We start from the raw sequence: 20,032 nt of genomic DNA, 5'->3' as shown, positions 1-20,032 counted from the left end.
TCCAGTAACTAAGGAAGAGGATGGCTACACTTGGACACGTGACATGCCATAGGATCACCAACAAGCATTTATAATGCTCATGGGCTCTATGACTACAAAGAGGCCTAAAACCCTGTTTTGGACTTTAAGCACCTTTCAGTCAAGACAGAGAGAGAAATAAAAAAGACCTTTAGTGCCTTGTATAAATATTAATTGTACAGTACAGGCAACAGTGTAAAGATTGAGCCTTATGTTCCACATTTTCCAAGACAGTTCTGATTCAAATCAAATATCCCGTCCCATCAATTCCTTTAGTACACTTGTATGCTCGGACTATGGGTCCCAGTGTTTGGCATAGAAAATATGACCATCATAGCAACTGATGAAGAAGGCCAATCAACTAGGTTAGCTAAAAGCATGATGGCAGATTGTTTAAATCACTCTAGTGCCTTCCCACAGCCCTCAGATAATTGTGGTGTTGAACACAAAACAGTGAAACTTGAGTCTTCTGAGACTGAGGGAGCTCATCAGGACAAAGGCAGGAAGCTGGGAGTATTTAGAAAAAGTCAGACAGGCAGGGTGCAAGACACCTGTCTCTGTTATGCCATTATTCTCCAAAGCCCTTTTAAAGTTATTGAGAACTATGGCAATAATTAGGCCTATGATACTCCTGGGAAAGAAACAAATCTATTCATGTGACAAAAATTAATTTTTTCCCCCTAAGCAGAGAGAAAAGACCATCTGCTTGCTCGGCCTCTGGTGTACAAGCTGACAGCAGTCACTGCCACGCAACAATTACCCCTTTCTTTCCTCTTCTGCTGTCCACTCCCCCATGTACCCTAGTCACTGACTTCTCTACCCTCTTGTCCGTCCACTCCCACTTTGGTCCAGCTTCTGCTTCAGACAGGGGGCCCTAAACAAGAATCACACGGGAAACCTTAAAAACACAGATTCCCTGGCCCAATCCCAAACTTACCCAAATAGAAAGGTTTGAAAACCCCTGTCTTAGATCTATAAACACCATTCAAGGCACTAAAGGTCTTTTAAGGTGCTAACCTTAACCTCATTAAGTATTTTTTTTAAAGATTTTATTTATTTGACAAAGAGAGATACAGCAAGAGAGGGGAAACAAGCAGGGGGAGTGGGAGAGGAAGAAGCAGGCTTCCCACCGAGCAGGGAGCCTGATGTGGGGCTCGATCCCAGGACCCCAGGATCGTGACCTGAGCTGAAGGCAGACGCTTAATGACTGAGCCACCCAGGCACCCCAACCTTATTAAGTATTAACCCCATTCTTCAAATACAGAAACTAGCTCAAAGGGCTTAAATGTTTTTCTCATGGTCAAAAATATACCATCACAACTTCCTTTTTTGGGAGAAACCAACCATTTATATTTCACTTTATTATAAATGAGTATGTATTTAGATACATAGACAAGTAAAACAAAACTGTCTAATGTTGAATAGCTGTGAATGAAAAAAATGGTTACATTTGACTAATCAGCTTAATCTTGTACTTAACGATTCAGTCACTTTTTTTTTTTTTTTAAGATTTTATTTATTTATTTGAGAGAGAGAGACAGAGAGAGAGAGAGCATGAGAGTGGGGAGGGTCGGGAGGGTCAGAGGGAGAAGCAGACTCCCTGCCGAGCAGGGAGCCCGATGCGGGACTCGATCCAGGGACTCCAGGATCATGACCTGAGCCGAAGGCAGTCGCTTAACCAACTGAGCCACCCAGGCGCCCAGCTTTTTTTTTTTTTTTTTTAAGTGAACTCTATGCCCAACATGGGCCTGGAACTCATGACCCCCCAAGATCAAGAGTTGCATGCTCTACCAACTGAGCCAGTCAGGTGCCCCAACAATTCAATCACTTTGAAGTACAAACAAAAAGTCTATCTGCAGACTTTCACTGAGCGAGATACTCAAGCACACATCTGAAGAAAGAAAATTCCTCAACATCCCATCACTGAACAGCAAGAATACACGCACTGACGTAATTCCTATTCCATAAATAGACTAGTCAGCCCTTGGATTACTATTACAGTATTTGCTTAAAGAAATCTATCACACAGAGAAATGCATGTTTGCTAAAAGCCTTTGAAAATTACATCAAAGCAATAGAAAAAACCTGTTCACATAAGAGCCGTAGGAATTTAATTGCTGTTTTGAAATGCCTAGTTAAGAGTTCAGAATATTGCCTTGTGAGGTCTGAATATAAATGTGTTGATATGACGACCCAGAGAGAGTTCCTGGCTCCATTTCAGTCCCCCATGATTGCAAGTTCTTTGATGGGCTGTTTGTTAATGGATTCCTTTTACAATAGCTATACACCTTTACCTTACCCGTAGTGAGCCCCAAAAATCAGTGTTATTTCTTAAATGGAAAGACAATGGTCCTTCAGAAATGCAAGATTTCTTGCAATCTATATAAATGTAACTGCATATTCATAATTATATGTAATGTTGCTAAACCAGACCATCAGTTATGGGCTGCTGTATTTCAGAACTGTGTGTCAAATTTATTAGAAATTTAAAAATGAAATTTCTGAGGGCCGCAGCTGCCTTCATTAGTTGGCTTTAAAATGTGTAATACAGGGGTGCCTGGGTGGCTCAGTTGTTGAGTGGCTGCCTTTGGCTCAGGTCATGATCCCAGGGTCCTGGGATCGAGCCCCACATCGGGCTCCCTGCTCAGCGGGAAGCCTGCTTCTCCCTCTCCCACTCCCCCTACTTGTGTTCCCTCTCTCGCTGTGTCTCTCTGTCAAATAAATAAATAAAATCTTTAAAAAATAATAAAATATAATAAAATAAAATGTGTAATACAATGGGAGATAATATATTATGGTAAACGGAGTCAATGTAGAGAAGTAAACCATACAGTGAACAATATTACAGAACACCTGAATGGTCACCAGAGTAAAATATCTTCCAGTATTTAAAAAAAAAGAAAAGAGGGCGCCTGGGTGGCTCAGTCGTTAAGCGTCTACCTTGGGCTCTGGTCATGATCCCAGGGTCTTGGGATCAGAGCCACGCATCCGGCTCCCTGCTCAGCGGGAAGCCTGCTTCTCCCTCTCCCACTCCCCTTGTTTATGTTCCTTCTCTCGCTTTGTTTCTGTCAAATAAATAAATAAAATCTTTTTTAAAAATTAAAATATTGGGACACCTGTGTGGCTCAGTCTGTTAAGCAGCTGCCTTCGGCCCAAGTCATGTTCCCAGGGTCCTGGGAGCGAGTCCCACATCGGGTTTCTTGCTCAGCGGGGAGCCTGCTTCTCCCTCTCTGTCCCTCTGCCTGTGCTCTCTCTGTCAAATAAAATCTTAAAAAAATAATAAATAAAATAAAAAATTAAAAAAATTAAAATATTAAAAAATTTTATTTTTTTAAACATTTTCTTTTTTTAAGATTTTATTTATTTATTTGAGAGAGAATGAGAGAGCATGAAAGGGGGGAGGGTCAGAGGGAGAAGCAGACTCCCTACTGAGCAGGGAGCCCAATGCGGGACTCGATCCCAGGACCCTGGGATCATGACCTGAGCCGAAGGCAGTCGCTTAACCAACTGAGCCACCCAGGCGCCCAAAATATTAAAAAATTTTTAAAAAGACCTTGTTACAAGCAGTTACAGTAACTGTTCCAATTAAAGATTCCCCCTCCTACTTTTCTGTCCCTTCCTCTCCCTCCCTCCCTCCCAAGAATTAATCATAAATGGCACGGCTTCTCAGTACTGCAAAATATCCTGAGAAATCATTCAAGTTACAACAAAAGAGCTTTCATCTATGTTTTTGCAAACTTAACAGATATAATAAATTTAGTTAAAAAGCACATAACCCTTAACGTTTAACACAAAAGATGTAATCCAGAGCTCTTCTCTCACTGATTACTGTAAGAACAAAAGATTGCATTAAATGTCTATTTACAACTTTTCAGTTAACTGTGGCCAAGAACATAGCAGGAGGTAACTTACAGTTCAAATTTTTCATCTTTTTTTTTTAACAAACTGAATTCTCAACTTTACAATAAATACACATTTCCAGTTGTTTTTTTGTTTTGTTTTTTTATTTGAGAGAGCAGAGGGGGGTGCAGAGGGAGAAGCAGACCTCTGCTGAGCAGGGAGCAGGACATGAGGCTCAATCCCAGGACCCCGGGATCATGACCTTAACTGAAGGCAGACACTTAACCGAATGAGCCACCCAGGTGACCCTACAATTCCAATTTTCAAAAGTATCTTTCTCCTGAAGGAGTGATACTCTACTTTTTGATATAATACTGATGCAGTTCAACTGTCCTACGAAGAGAGTCAGGTATTAAAAGAAAACCAAAAAAAAAAAAGAAAAAATCAAGGTAGCTCAAAGGCCCCAGCTGTCCAATTTTGCATTTCAACAAACTCAGTAAGGCGTGAGCTAAGGGCAATGAATACTTTCTGTAACTCATCTTTTCATTTGGCATTGTCATTTCTAGAGTAGCTCATACACCTGACTCTGGTGACTCACAGCATCTCACCTTATTGGCCCAAGCAGAAGAAAAAAAGCAAATCAAACCAGACAATAAGAGAACCCGAAGATTTTCCTCCTCGCATCCCCAGTTAGATGGGGTTACTCAGTGAGCGTTTGCAAGGCCCCTTTAATTCCCACACTCTCACAAGTGTTTTGGCTTAGGTGCTGTATTTAAAAGTGTTTCCAATTCCACCAAGTAAATCTGCAAATACCCAAGTGAGCTGTGAGCTTCTGGTAAGCTTGTGATGTTTCTTGAAAAAAGAAAAGAAAAACCTATAGAATAAAGCACATATTACTAAAGTGTATTCCTTAACCCACTCCTTGCAAAAAGAAAAACTACAATTTTTAAATATGGGAGTTAAAATTTTAATCAGAACACACCGGCTAATGTCATACCAGAAATTCAAATACACAAAACCAATAAGCTCCTGTTCCTTCTACTTGTAAGACCGTTTCCCGGGAGAGGGAAAAGAGAGCTTAAACGACATAACCCGTTTCCAATCTCTAAGACCCTGTTTAGGAAAGATCATCGGATCTGTAGGCAGACGACTAGAATCAAAACCATCTGTGGCGACTTCTCCGTTGTGGGATGCAGGTGAAGTCACTGAACCCGCGTCTCATCATTAATTCCATTTTATAAGTGGAAAAACCTATCAACTCACAGGCTTTTGGAAGGGGCTGACAGTGAACTGCAGAGCATTATACGGTGTCCCCCCCCACCACCCCCAATCACAGGCCGCCTTGTCTGGTTCATAGAGCCATGAACATGAACTGCTACAGACCACAACAAGCGGTTCATCAAGAATCCACATAAATCGCACGACACAGGCAGGCCTTGAGCACAGAAAGACTGTGCAAGGCGCTCCTGGCGACCCCGGGCAATTAATACACCTACAGCAGTGCGCCGACGAGGTGACTGGTAAACTCCCCGCCCGGACTAACCGGCCGCCCCGGGCGTCGGTCCCTCCCGACCGGTCTGCGCCCCGGCGGCCGCGGGTCACTCATGAAGTCATGACAGTGACTCAAAGCGCCCTTCCGACTGAGGTGAGTCAGGAGGAAGCGCAGAGCCCGCAGGAGCCGCCACGCGGGGCACAGACCTCGGGCGCCCGGAGACAGGCGGGAGTCCCGGTGGGCTCACGGCCGTCGGAGGCTGCAACCCCCTCCGGGAACGCCAAGACGGCACGCGGCGCCCCCGGGGTCACCTCGCCCTGCACACTCGTGACGCCGCGAGGGGCTGGGCCCAATGGGGCCCGACGCGGACCGGCCGCTCGGGCCTGGCCGGCCCGCCGAAGCAGCGCGTAGGAAGCGGGGACCCTCAACTCGGCCCCATCCGCGCTCACCCCGTTTCCGGCCGCCCCCCGCCCCGGCCCGCCGGGTCACCCTCAGGCCGGCGCCGGGGCCGCAGAGTGCCGCCGCCTGTCCGGCCCAGGTCTCGAAGGCCCGAGCCGGCCGGACTCGCCGAGGAGCCCAGAGGAGGGCCGCGGAGGGCGCGGGCCACTCACCGGCCTCTGGTCCGCTCGGCCGACCGTCCGTCGCCGAGTCCGCGCCTCAGCCAGCGACTCCTTGAAGTGCCGCGGCCGCCGCAGCCGAGCGGGCGGTGCAAGGGCGGCCCGACGCGCGCACGCCGCGGGGGCGGAGCCTGCGGCGGACACGCCCCTGCGGCGGACACGCGGCGACTCCGGCGGGGCACCTGGCGGTAGGGGAGTCTGGGCGCTCCCGAGAGAGCGGGTTAACTAGAGCAGGTGTTAATGAGGGTGCCTCGGGGCTACGCGCTCTCCGTGCCTCGGGGCTACGCGCTCTCCGTGCCCCGTGTCACCGCCTGTCCGGTTTCCTCTTGCGCTGGGCTCCACCTGCCCTTTTTGTTCCAGCCGCACTGGCTTCCCGTCATTTCTTTACCCTTGGAGCTGGCTGCAGATTAAATGACCCGTATTGTCCGGTGTTGACAAAGGTGTGCGGAACGTGCCGTGTTCGTGGGAGTTACAGGGGAAGCGGGGACAATTTAGCGAGATCTGTTAGAATTAAGAATGGGCCTTCACTTTGCTCAATTACACTTCTCGGTAGCTTTCGTAGAACAACGCGTGCGAGAACCCAAAGAGGCATAAGCAAGGAAGGTCATTGCAACACCTAAGGGGATGCGTACGTCATTTGGGTGAAAATCTTGAAACAACCTAAACGTCCATTAAAGGAGGATGGGGTGGGGGTTGACAGGGGCACATCTATTCAACGGAGTTGTGCTTCCGTTAAAAAAGGAAAGGCAGGGGCGCCTGGGTGGCTCAGCCGGTGAAGCCTCTGCCTTCAGCTCAGGTCATGATCCCAGGGTCCTGGGAAAGAGCCCCCGCATTGGGCTCCTTGCTCAGCAGGGATCCTGCTTCTCCCTCTCCCTCTGCCTGTCGCGCTGCCTACTTGTGCTATCTCTCTGTCAAATAAATACGTAAAATCTTTAAAAAATAAAGAAGGAAGGGCAGACACCACCTTAGGGAGGATGGTTAAGCAGAAGGGAAAAGCAAGATGTAGGAAAATACAAAAATACATTTGACAGTGTGTAAGTTTAACCTAAAAAGTATTGAACTCTATTGTGTATGTGAAGTGTTTAAGAGTGAAGGGCACTGATGTCTGCAATTTACTTGAAACATATCAAAAAATAAGATAGTTGATGGATAATAGGTGTCTGATAAATATAGCAAAATGTTAACTGTGGAATCCAGGTGGTAAGTATATGTATGGGTGTTCACTATATAGTTACTTCAAATTTTCTATATGTCAAATAAAATTTGGGGGAAAATATATTCAGTATGATCCCTTTTATTTTTTAACTACAAAATGTTCTTTCCACATGTTCACGTTTAGATATCTAAATGCATGCAAAGGCCAAGAAAGTTTACACACTAGAATGTCAGAGGGAGGTCGAGGGTCACTTGCTTGTGCTTTATCTGTACTATTTAAATGTTTTTACGAGATGCATAAATGCATTATACGTTACTTGGCTGTCAAAACCAAATTTAAAAAAGAATGAATTTTTAAAAAGTAATAATTGGAAATCACACTGTACTGCCCCTGCCCCAAATACATACACATAAAATTGAATTAAATCCAGTGACACTGATTGAAGAGGGGTTGCTTTGAGGGTTTAGATGAGATAATGTGGGGGGGAGGGCGCCTGGCTTGATTTTCTGAGTTTGAGCCCCACATTGGGCGTAGAGATTACATAAATAAAATTCAAATGAGATAAATGTGGAGCTTATCTGACACATCAGAGGAGCTCAGAGAAGGGTGTCTCCCCCCCACCCACCCCGCCCCGCCGTTATCATTACTACCACGAGTCACTGGGCTTGGTGAACTGGCAAGAGCTTTGGAGGAAGTCTTCCGTCAGATATAAAGACCCACAGGAAGTGCGGAGTCACAGCTGAGCACACCAGTCAATAGCCAAATCTTTCTCCTCAGGCCTCAGGGGACCACTGTGGTGTCATGGGCTGGGTGGGGCTTCAACAGACAAGACTTTTGCCCAGGCTGTCAATACCTACCCACTTCCAGACAGAACCCCTGGCACCAGCACCAATGACCAGAAGCCCGGGGGCAGAGATGCCATTCTGGCACTCATTGCCTGCACTGATTTCCAAGCTGTAGGTTGGAAGGCCAAAGGCATGGAGTTCCTTGTGTCCCTTGAGTTCCTTGTGTCCCTGGGATGCTACTCAATTAAACCTGGGCACCAGGGCTGGCTTCCTGGGCTCGTAACCCCAGCATTTGCACAGGGTCCCTCTGTGAGAAGGCCTTCACACTTGGTTTAATGCTCTGCTGTTGCTTTCTTGAAATTCTTGATCATTTTTGAACAAGGAGTCCTGCATTTTCATTTTGCACTGGGCCTTGCAAACTGCAGCTGGTCCTACTACATGCCTTGTGGTTTGGATTTATTTCCTTAAAGTGGAGACCTTGAGACATTGGGTTTTGTGCTTTATCCTTACGTAATTGAAGAAAACCCTCATCCTTTAACACACTACTATGCACTTGGGTTCCATTTAGTAGGTATTAATTGAGTTCCTAGTAAGTGCTGGATATGGTGCCAGAAGAAAGAGATACAGAGAGAAACATAACATAGGCCAGATCTCAGGAAGCCCTCCTACTATGGTAGACAATTTTATCAGTGGGATAGAGATGGGAATAGAATAGGAATAGTTAGCCTAGCTTAGAGGTCCGGGAAGGGCTTCCTGGAGGAGGTGATGGCTATGTGGAATCTTAAGGAGTGAGTAAGGATTAGCCCTATCTATCTAACGTGGTGAGTCCTACCCAGGCAAACATTACAGTCTCAGCATAGAGACATAACATAACAGGATGTGATGGAGACTGCAAAAGATTTATGCAAGATGAACACATAGATGAAATCTTCATTTATAAACACCAGTAAACATAATATGTATTAAAATAAATACATGCATTTTATAATAAAGACCAATATTTTACATAAATAAAATACATATTACCCTATAAGTTATCTCCACCACTAGATTTGGGAAAACAGCACCAGTTTTAGCTGGGTTTCCGGGGAACTCCAGTGTCTAGATGTTTAGACAACGGGTCAGTCAGCAAATATTTATTGAGCGCCTACGTGCCAGGTGCTGTGCTAAGTGCTGGAAATTCAGCAGTGAATACAGAGATGTGCCTGCTGTTACGAAGCTGACATTCCCGGATGGGTCAATACACATTTTGAAATGAATGAGTAAACGAAAGAAAAAAAAAATTATTACCCAGTAATACGTTTTCAGGAGAGGAGCAACATGACCATTTTTGAGTTTTAGCTGAACACAGAGAAATCTCACTTTTTCTGCTAAAATAACTCAAATCCGTGCAACTAGTCGCAACCTCAAAGGTGAGTCAGGCTTGCAAGAACTCAGAGCCTTGGGGGTTGAGAGTCCCAGATGCTGTTTAATTATCTTTAGGTGACACCCCGTATCTGCAAGTTCCAGATGTTCATGCAAGATAAAACCATGTGTTTTTTTTCTGTTTTTTTGCTTTCGTAGGCCTCACCGCCAGCCGCCCGCCAAGCTGCTCCGCACGTGCACTTCGCGGAGCCCAGGAGACCCGCAAATCCAGTTGCCGCAAGCCGCCGGGGCTGCGCAGCGCGGACGCACGCCCAGGCCCGCGTGATCCGGGACGAACCATCTGTGCCCGCCGAGGGGGGGATGGCAGCTCAGCTCCGCGCGGAGTCAGGGCCCGGACGCTAGGAGTCCCGAAGCAGCGCGGCCTGGGGTCCCTTCTCGCAGGACGGCCGGGGAGAGGCGGCTTTGCCAGGGCGACGGGGCTGGAGCTGCGGGCGGGGTCAGCCTTCTCGCGGGTTCCACACCTCCCCACACCTCCCGACGGTGAACTCGGCTGCAAGGCCCGGGCCCACCGTTCCGGCTCCAAGGTTTCCCACCGGGGCTGGGGCGTGGAGATCGCGGCGGCCGGAGGTTCCGTGCGGGAGGTGGGGGACGGGGTCGGGGTGTCTGGCGCCCGTTGGGCACACGCGGTGCGCGCTCGGGGTCGTCCCAGGAGGGACCGGTGGACGCATCACAGACCTCGCGCGTCCCACCGCCCCCTGGCCTCCGGGACCGCACTTCCCGCGCCGGCTAGCATGGCGGACAGAAAACTGGTGGTGGTGTTTGGAGCCACAGGTGAGCGAGCACGAGCGCAGCCCCGCGGAGCCTGGGAGACGTCCCCAGGGTGGGTGGATGGGGCCTGGAGGGAGGGTCCTGCGTCTCGGACCCCTGACCCGGCCAGGGCGGGGGGGTGGGGGGGCCGGGATGGAGGCAGCACCTGGGCGCACAACCCCTTTCACGTTTTAAAAAAAAATTAACTTTTTCGAATAAGTGGCACGTGCACATAGTACCAAAACTAAATTTCCCTCCCACCTCCGTCCTGACAACCCCATCCATCACTGTCATCAAGTTTCTAGAGTATCCTACCAGACAGGTTAGAGAGACACAAAGATTATTTTTTTTAATGGTAAAGGGTCTAGGGCGCCTGGGTGGCTCAGTTGGTTGAGCGACTGCCTTCGGCTCGGGTCATGATCCTGGAATCCTGGGATCGAGTCCCGCATCGGGCTCCCTGCTCAGCGGGGAGTCTGTTTCTCCCTCTGACCTTCCCCCCTCTCATGTGCTCTCTCTCATTCTCTCTCTCAAATAAATAAATAAAATCTTAAAAAAAAAAAAATCTTAGGGCGCCTGGGTGGCTCAGTTGGTTGGGCGACGGCCTTCGGCTCAGGTCATGATCCTGGAGTCCCTGGATCGAGTCCCGCATCGGGCTCCCTGCTCGGCAGGGAGCCTGCTTCTCCCTCTGACCCTCCCCCCTCTCATGTGCTCTCTGTCTCTCTCATTCTCTCTGTCTCAGATAAATAAATAAAATCTTTAAAAAAAAAAAAAAACTTAAATAAATGGTAAAGGGTCTTATTTTGCCCCCATCTGTTTTTTTTTCTTTCCTATATGTTTTTAAAATCATAGAACAACTTAAGGTATAAAGCACATACCGTACAATTCACCCATTTAAAGTGTGCAGTTCGCTGATGTCTAGTATATACACAGAGCTCTGTGGCCATCACCACAGGCCGTTTTAGAACATTTCGTCACTCCCAAAGGAAACCTCATACCCACTAGCATTTCTCCTGACTTTCCCCAGCCCCTGGTAGCTATCAGTCTACTTTCTGTCTGTAGATTTGCTCATTCTGGACATTTCCTGTAAATGAAATCATACAGGATGTGGCCTTTTGTGAATGGCTTCTTTCACTTGGCATCATGTTTTTGAGGTTCATCCACTTTGGGGTTTTTTGTTTTGGGGTTTGGGGTGGGGAGGAGGAGCAGAGGGAGAGAGAGACTCTTAAGCAGGCTCCATACCCAGTGCCACCCTGGAATCACTACCTGATCCGAAATCAAAAGTCGCTTAACCCACCGAGCCACCCAGGCGCCCCAAGGTTCACCCACTTTTCAGCATGTGTCAGTACCCCACTTCTTTTTATAGCTGAATAATATTCCATTTTATGGTAGACCACATCATGTTGATCCACTCATCCATTGATGGACATTTGATTTGTTTCCACCTCTTGGCTATTGTGAATAATGCTGCTGGGAACATTTCATATACAAGTTTTCGTGTAGACATGTTTTTAATTTGGGGGGTGCATGCTTAGACTGGACTTGCTGGATCATATGGTAACTCTGTGTCTAGCCCTTTGAGAAACCACCGGACTGTTTTTCAAAGTGACTGCACAGGGGCGCCTGGGTGGCTCAGATGGTTAAGCGTCTGCCTTTGGCTCAGGTCATGATCCCAGGGTCCTGGGATCGAGCCCCACATCAGGCTCCTGGCTCAGGGAGGAGCTTGCTTCTCCCTCTCTCTCTGCCTCTCTCCCGGCTCATGCTCTCTCTCTCTGTATCTCTGTGTCTCAAATGAATAGATAAAATCTTAAAAAAAAAAACCAAAAACCAAAGTGACTGCACCATTTTATGTTCCCACCAGTACTGTGTGAGGGTAGTTGTACTTCTGCAACTTACCTTTTCCACTCCAGGAGAGTTCATGTTCACCTGTGCAAGTCGTACATACAGATCTGCCACATTCTTTTCAGTCACTTTGGCATGGATCGATCACTTATTTAACCAGATTCTTTTTTTTCTTTCTTTTTTATTTTTTTAAAGATTTTACTTATTTGACGGAGAGAGACACAGTGAGAGAGGGAACACAAGCAGGGGGAGTGGGAGAGGGAGAAGCAGGCTTCCTGCGAGGCAGGAAGCCCGATGCGGGGCTCGATCCCAGGACCCTGGGACCATGACCTGAGCCAAAGGCAGACGCTTAACAACTGAGCCACCCAGGCGCCCCTTTCTTTTTTTTAATTTTAGATTTTATTTATTTGAGAGAGAGCATGAGCAGGAGGGAAGGGTAGAGGGAGAAGCAGACTCCCCGCTGAGCAGGGAGCCCGACTATTTAACCAGATTCTTACCCAAGGACATGTCATTTGTCTACAAATTTCCACTATTGCAAATAGTGCTACAGCCAGTTTTCTTACACATATATTTATGGATGATTTTTATTTTATTCCTTTTAATGATTTTACTTTTTGTCATTTTTATTTTTTTTAAAGATGTTATTTTATTTATTTGACAGAGAGACAGCGAGAGAGGGAACACAAGCAGGGGGAGTGGGAGAGGGAGAAGCAGGCCTCCTGCAGAGCAGGGAGCCCGATGTGGGACTCGATCCCAGGACCCTGGGATCATGACCTGAGCCGAAGGCAGATGCTTAATGACTGAGCCACCCATGCGCCCCTCTCAGTCATTTTTTTTTTTAATGTTTTATTTATTTTTTCATGAGAGAGAGAGAGAGAGAGAAGCAGGCTCCCCGCCTAGCAGGGAGCCCGATGTGGGACTCGATCCCAGGACCCCGGGATCATGACCTGAGCTGAAGGCAGTCATTTTTAAATCTATTCTAAAGGTGTTTTTTTTTTTAATTTTTAAGTCAATTTTTAAGTTTAAGCACCCAAAGTGGGGCTCAAATTCACGACCCCGAGATCAAGAGTTGCATGCTCTTTTGACTGGGACAGCCTGGGGGCCTCTCAGTCTTTAAAAAAAAAAAAAAAAAGGAAGAAGATGGTAGGTAATACTGTATTTCTTAAGCTGAGGGGTGGGTACATGGGTGTTGACATCCCTTTGTGTATGCGTTAAATATTGTAATACATTTTACTTATTTATTTTGTACAAGTAAACTCATGACCCTAAGGTTGCTCGTTCTACCGCCCAAGCAGCCAGCTGCCCCATAATACATTTTAAACATTTTTTTAAAGATTTTATTTATTTATTTATCAGAGAGAGAGAGAGAGCACAAGCAGGGGGAGCGGCAGGCAGAGGGAGAGGGAGAAGCAGGCTCCCCACTGAGCAAGGAGCCCGATGCATCCAGGACCCCAGAATCATGACCTGAGTCAAAGGCAGCCGCTTAACTGACTGAACCACTCAGGTGTCCCACATTTCAAACATTTGATAAAAGGTGTGATGCCTGTTAAAACACGGAGGAACTTTGAAAACGTGCTAAGTGAAAGAAGCCGGACATAGCAGGCTATATATTGTATCATCCCATTTGTGGGAAACATCCCGAATAGGCAGATGGATACAGACAGAAAGTAGATGAGTGGTTGCCAGGGCTGAGAGGGAGGGCGATAGGGAGTGAGTGCTGATGGGCATGGGTTTTCTTGGGGGGTGGGAGGAATGAAATGTTCTAAAATTGACTGTGATGATGGTTGCATGCTCTGAATATACAAAAAACCACTGCACTGTATGCTTTATGTATTTATTTGACCTGAAGCAGTGAGTCTTACTGGTGAAATTCGAGGCAAGTATGATGCGTGCACAGTGGGAGAAGTCTCAGCTGCCCAGTGTAAGTATTTGTTTACTCTGGGCAAAATCAGCCAACTAGTATACAGATTTTTCAAAATACTTTTTAAATAAATACAAATTATCTACCCTTTAAAAGGTGGGTGAATTCTATCTCAATAAAGCTGTTATTTTTTAAATGGTGTAAGGCGTTCAGTGAGGATCACGGGTGAAAAGTGTCTGGGTGTCTGGCTGGTGTGGAGTGTTCCCTTTGGGGCTTCCCCTGAGCAGGACCCCCAGGCAGGTCCCACCCTGCAGGTCTTTCTGTCTCTTCACAGGTGCTCAGGGAGGCTCAGTGGCCCGGACGCTCCTGGAAGATGGGACGTTCAGGGTTCGAGTGGTAACACGGGACCCTGGGCAGAAGGCAGCAAAGGAGCTGGGGCTGCAGGGTGCAGAGGTGGTCCGGGGAGACCAGGATGACGAAGCCAGCATGGAGCTGGCCCTGAGTGGGGCCCATGCTGCCTTCATTGTGACCAACTACTGGGAAAACTGCAGCCAGGAGCAGGAGGTCAAGCAGGTGAGGGCAGGTGGGAAGATGTGGGGAGGCTGGCCTAGGAGCAGGGCATTTTACAAGGGGCTCCCTGGGAGGCAGCTCCAACTTGCTAGAGAGGGGCTGACCCTGCCTGTGACCACTGTCCACTGCAGGCCTTTTCCCTCCTCTTCCATGCAGTCCTCCTGGACTTTAATGAGCGCGGGAGGCAGCTGCTTCCTCTTCCAGTGACTTTTGCTTAGATGTCATTCAGACACCATAGTTTGCCCTTTCAGTGTATAATTCAGTGTATACTCTCAAAGTTGTGCAGCCATCACCACCACCTAATTCCAGAACATCTTATCACCCTGAAAAGAAACCCGTACCTAGGGGCGCCTGGGTGGCTCAGTTGGTTAAGCGACTGCCTTCGGCTCAGGTCATGATCCTGGAGTCCCTGGATCGAGTCCCGCATCGGGCTCCCTGCTCAGCAGGGAGTCTGCTTCGTCCTCTGACCCTATCCCCTCTCATGTGTTCTCTCTCTCTCAAATAAATAAAAATCTTAAAAAAAAAAAAAAGAAAAGAAAAAAAAAGAAACCCGTACCTATTAGCAGTCACTCCCGGTTCCTCCCTCCCCCAGCCCCCAGCTGATAATCTACTTTGTCATCCAGTAACTTTCTACACTTTCCAAAAAACCAACTCTGTTGACCTATCATTTTGTGATAATAAGATGCACACATTTTAATTGTACTGTTGGATAAAATTTGAATATAAATATACCCACATATTACCAATCTAATCAGAACACATTTCCATCAGCGCAGAAAGTCCCCGTGTCCCCTTTGACGTGTTGGATGTTTCGGTTTATTCTGTTTTCCATGCACATTCTCTCTAGTTAGTTGGTTATTGAGCCCAGGCAGCACGGGGAGGGATAGGAAACAGAGAATGTGAGACGTGGCCATTGTTCTATCCCACTGAAGATGGGGACACTTGCACAGAGCCCGTCACACACAGGTACTCAGGGATCTGTGGAATGTGATGGCAGAGGAGAGGCACCTGCTGACTGGCCAGCACATTAGCTTTCAGCCCTGGGTCATCCACAGCCAGCCACAGCCCTGCTTTGGACGTGGGCCTTCCCTGCCCTGGGCTTTGTTAGGAAAAAGGGCCTTCGTAAAATAAAGGGAGATTGGACTGGACCACTGGTCTCCAGACTTGTTTTTAGCCTTGACATTGTTTTTGAATACATCTTACATGGAAGCCCATCCCACAAAGTGGAGAGGACAGCTTTTCTGATGGATGGCAGTCTTGGCTCATTATCCCAACTGCCTGTGTTCACATCCCGTGGCCGCCATTACAAGCCGAGTGGCTTAAAACAACAGGAACTGACTCTTCTCCGGTCTGGGGGCCAGAAGTCCAAAATCAAGGAGCCTTCAGAAGGAGGCTCTAAGGGCGATTCCACTCCTTGCGTCTTCCAGCTTCTGGTGGCTGCTGGCTCTCCTCATGGCCACATCCACCCAGTCTCTACCTTCATGTGGCCTTCTCCTCTCCATGTCTCCTCTTCAGTCTCTTACAGGGACCCTTGTCCTCAGATTGAGGGCCCACCTGGGATGATCTCAAGTTCCTTAACTATATCTGCAGATTTTTTTCCCCAAATAAGGTCACATTCACAGGTTCTGGGGGTTAGGATGTGCACATATCTTTTTGGAGGCCACCGTTCAATCCCCTACACATTCTTATGTGGCAGGTGGTGTGGCTGTCCCAGTTTAACCGCTGCCAGAAGGTTAGGTCGCTGGTCCAGGATCTCGAGGCTAGTGCATTGCAGAGCAGGTGTGGCCCCCAAGCAGTGTTTGTGCTTCATCCCTGAGCTGTACCACCTCTTTAGCGGCCTGCTGGGGCCCTTCAAGGAGCATGGCTTTGCATGGAGCAGGCAGAGGTGGGAGAGCTCCGTGCGGCCCTCTCCCAAGCAGAAGACCTACCCCCACCCATCACAGTGCATGTGGGAGGGCCGCAGTTGAGCATATCGGGAAGTACAACCACCCGGGTGATCTGGAGAAGTGACGCTAAGACAGAAGGTTCACAGTGGTGTGTGAGGGCGTGGTACCATGTGCGAGCATCATTCCAGAACAGGGAGCCTTATCAGAGGGTGAAGTGGTGTCAGCCTCTTAGCATCAGGCACAGTGGCAATGGGGGTGGGAGAGCCAGGGCTCTGACTGGGGACACATCCTCCCTCTTAGCTTTGTGGCTTCTCCTTTCTTTCTCACCAGGGAAAGCTGCTGGCCGATTTGGCCAAGCGCCTGGGCCTTTGCTACGTGGTCTACAGCGGCCTGGAGAACATCAAGAAGCTGACGGGTGGGAGACTGGCAGCAGCCACTTTGATGGCAAAGGGGAGGTAGAGGAATATTTCCGGGACATCGGAGTTCCCATGACCAGTGTGCGGCTGTCCTGCTATTTTGAGAATCTCCTCTCCTACTTCCTGCCCCAGAAAGCCCCCGATGGAAAGAGCTACTTGCTGAGTGAGTGCCCTACTCCTTCCTGAGCGTCCGCTCTCACTGAGGGGAGCTGTGGGTGTTGTAGAAAATGGGCTTGTCCTCAGATGGTTCCGGGTCCAAGCCCTGGTTCCCTCATGTTAGGCCTGTGACTTTGCACAAAGCATGTAACCTCCCTGGGCCTCTGCTTCCTGCTCTGTGGAATGGACGTGACTGACTCTTGCAGGGGCGATGAGAAAATCTGCCAGGAGGCAGTGATGCGATGCTTCGTCCCAGAGATGAGCACACTTGTTACTTCTCCTTCGGGAGTAAGGAGAGGACTTGGAGGATCAGGTCCAGTGGTAGGTGTCACAGAGTAGGAAAGCACTTTCTTCTCCGTCTGTAAATGGGCTACAGGGAGCCTTAGGCAGCTCATGTCCTGTGGTTGACCAGGGTCCTCAGCCGGCCACCCCTCCCCTGTGCGTGAACAGCAGGGACGGTGAGCAGTCTGGGCCTGGTGTTGGCACACTGGCATCGCCCTTTTATAGTTTGCAGAGCTGGTCGGGGATACCTCTTGTGTTCGGACTCTAGCTGAGCTCTGTCCCCACAAAGTCTCTGGGTGACCTGAATGGGCAGCTGTGGTGGACCCTTCTCATGGGCGCAGAAAGTGGCAGGACCCAAGTGCTCCTGCTCTGCCTCCCCAGCCACCAGACCACCTTGGCAGGTAGAGTCACCCACTGACTCCACACATTTAGGGAGGACCTGCCACGTGCCACTCTGGGCCAGTCCCTGGCCTCGGCATCCGGCATTCCTGTTAGCATAGTTGGTTTTCCAGGTCAGGAATCCCAGATACCACAGAGTGCACGGGGGCCAGCGGCTCGGGAGCAGCCCCTTCATTTCCTTCCTGTTCCTGTCTCAGCCCTGGGAGGGTGGGCAGGCCCAGCGTTCGCCCCACTCTGTAAATGGAGCAACCAGGGCTCAGGGCGTAAACAGGGGCCAAGGTGGCAGAGCTCGGATCGCATCCTGTTTCCTGAGTGAACCCTCCACCACAGACACTGGGGGCGCTGACCTGTGCCCGTGTCCTGGCGGTGGGCATGGCAGGAACATGTGCTAGCACACCTCCCCTCCCCCCCCAGGCTTGCCCATGGGTGATGTGCCCATGGATGGCATATCTGTGACCGACCTGGGTCCCGTGGTGCTCAGCCTGCTGAAGATGCCGGAAGAATACGTCAGCCGGAACATTGGGCTCAGCACCTGCAAGCACACAGCAGAGGAGTACGCCGCCCTGCTCTCCAAGCACACTGGGAAGGCCGTGCGCAATGCCAAGGTGGGCTCCCGCGGTCCTGGGCCCCGGATTGGTGCCATCCCAGCTCCCACCAGGGGGCTCTGGCAGCCCGTTCTGGTCACTCTCACCCCCAGTGGGGGCTTTATGGGTGGTAGGGAAGCAGTATCTAGGGCGGCCCCCTCACTCCGAGCAGGGTAAATCTGAATTCATCACTGTGAACCTTTGTCATGCTGTACTTGGGAGCCAGGTGTGGCTGCTGAGCCAGGTCTGGCTTAGGCAGTTGACTAACTAGTGAGGAAGTTTCCAGGAAGAGGGGATACGAGGGTCCAAGGCAAGGCATGAATACACAGGGGTGCTGGGCTTCTCTGGGGTGTGACTTGAGGGAGGGAAGGGGAAGGAGACCAGAGAGATGGGCCCCACCCGTCTCCTCTTGGCCTGGCTGGGTGGGCGGGAGGCCCTCTGGCCCCCTCTCCCCGCTGACCCTCAGTCTTCCTGTTCAGAACCCCAGGTGCCTTGTTTCTTATTGGTTCTTCCCATTATGGTAGTGAGACTGACTTATTAAAGAAAATCTGGGAAACTCCCAGGTCATTGAAAGATAAAAACCACCCCCAGAGCCCCCAGACCCGAGCAAAGCAATGATGGGGACGCCATGGCAGGGCGTGTTTCAGGTGGGTCAGACTCCCCAGACTCGGATCCTGCTCCCAGCCCTAACACCCACCAGCGTGTGACCTTGAGGCACAGTCCCAGACCCTCTCTGCCTCAGTATCCTCATCTATAAAATGGTTGCATGAATAATATCTCCTTCCCTGGTTGTTAGGATTGAACGGAGTAATTGATGTTAAGTGCTTCCTTAGCGCAAGGAGGTGCTCTAGAAAACATGCCCTAAATGGCCGTGCATTACGTCTCAACAAAGAAAGGTCTGATGCAGCTGTGGACGATTTCAGGAGCTGAGTTTACATTCAGTTTGGTCAGGAAAGGAGAACAGCTTCGGTTTTTGAGTAAGAAAGTGATGTTTGCAGAGTTCTGGTTTGGAAAGGGCTGAGAAGTTTCCATCTCATGATCTCAAAAGAACTCAAAAGGATTTACGATTTTTTTTTTTAGTAATATCTACACCCAATGTGGGGCTCTCACTCATGACCCCAACATCAAGGGTCGCACACTCTTCTGACTGAACCAGCCAGGCACCCTTTGAAAGAACAGGATTTAAGTTGACTTAAAACAGTGGTTTTTGAACTTTTTTCAGAGGAACTTACTGGAAAGGACTTGGGTCGGGACTGGGTTGTCCACAGCTGGGGTGACAGAGATGCTGACAGACCCAACAGACTCCCCTCTGTTTCTAGACGACCCCGGAGGACTATGAGAAGTATGGCTTCCCTGGCGCCCGGGACCTGGCCAACATGTTCCGTTTCTATGCCCTGAAACCTGACCGTGACATTGAACTGACCCTGAGGCTCAACCCCAAGGCCAGGACACTGGACCAGTGGCTGGAGCAGCACAAAGGAGACTTTGCTGGCCTCTGACCCCGCCATCTCTCAGCCCCGTCTGGAGGCACGGGGAAGTGTCACAGTGATCCGTTCTTGTGTTACAAAAAAATTATTTTTTAAATAAAGGCCATTGTTCTCACAGATGGGTTCCAAAAGAAGAGGACTTTGTTTCAGGGACTCGGGTTGGGGTGGCAGCTGCTGGGGCATGAAAATTCCAAAAGGAAGCATCAAGTGGCTCAGCACCCCTCCCCTGCCGGGGGTGGAGGGCTCAAAACACAGGATGTAAATGCAGTTATAAGTTTCGTCCAGTAGGTGGGAGACAGCGCTGTGACCACAGCTCTGACTGCTGCTTCAACTACATGGGACCATGTAGGGTCCAGGGCACAGAGGGGATTCCCCAAGCCAGCCAGCAAGCCATGCCTGTTGACCGCGGGTGAGGCCAACCGCATGTTCCTTCTTGGAGCTTGAAGGTGTCACCCTCTGGGGTGGGGTCTTC

General features: G+C 49.2%; 2 protein-coding genes across 3 annotated transcripts in view; one reads left to right on the top strand and one right to left on the bottom strand.

The window, feature by feature from the left end:
• The window catches only part of HMOX2 (heme oxygenase 2), a 29,953-nt gene extending 23,857 nt beyond the window's left edge, over window positions 1–6,096 (bottom strand). The window contains exon 1 of one of the 2 annotated variants that reach the window (XM_045874863.3): window positions 5,962–6,096. The gene's annotated coding sequence lies outside the window, so the exon portion shown is untranslated. The remainder of the gene's footprint in view (window positions 1–5,961) is intronic. The other variant, XM_045874861.3, reaches the window with a different exon arrangement.
• Window positions 6,097–9,034: 2,938 nt separating this feature from the next.
• Window positions 9,035–19,677, top strand: NMRAL1 (NmrA like redox sensor 1). Its single transcript, XM_054507472.2, is given in 6 exon segments — window positions 9,035–10,104; window positions 14,115–14,353; window positions 16,567–16,666; window positions 16,669–16,815; window positions 17,904–18,094; window positions 19,393–19,677. Coding segments are annotated over 6 exon segments (897 nt in total). The 5' UTR covers window positions 9,035–10,064; the 3' UTR covers window positions 19,573–19,677.
• The last annotated feature ends 355 nt before the right edge of the window (window positions 19,678–20,032 follow it).

Source organism: Mirounga angustirostris, unplaced genomic scaffold (assembly GCF_029215605.1).
Source record: "Mirounga angustirostris isolate CCGP_5_RB_7025 unplaced genomic scaffold, mMirAng1.0.hap1 SCAF_5, whole genome shotgun sequence".
NCBI classification, from domain to species: domain Eukaryota; kingdom Metazoa; phylum Chordata; class Mammalia; order Carnivora; family Phocidae; genus Mirounga; species Mirounga angustirostris.
Note: the sequence above shows the minus strand (reverse complement) of the source record. Positions and strands in the feature narration are given on the sequence as shown.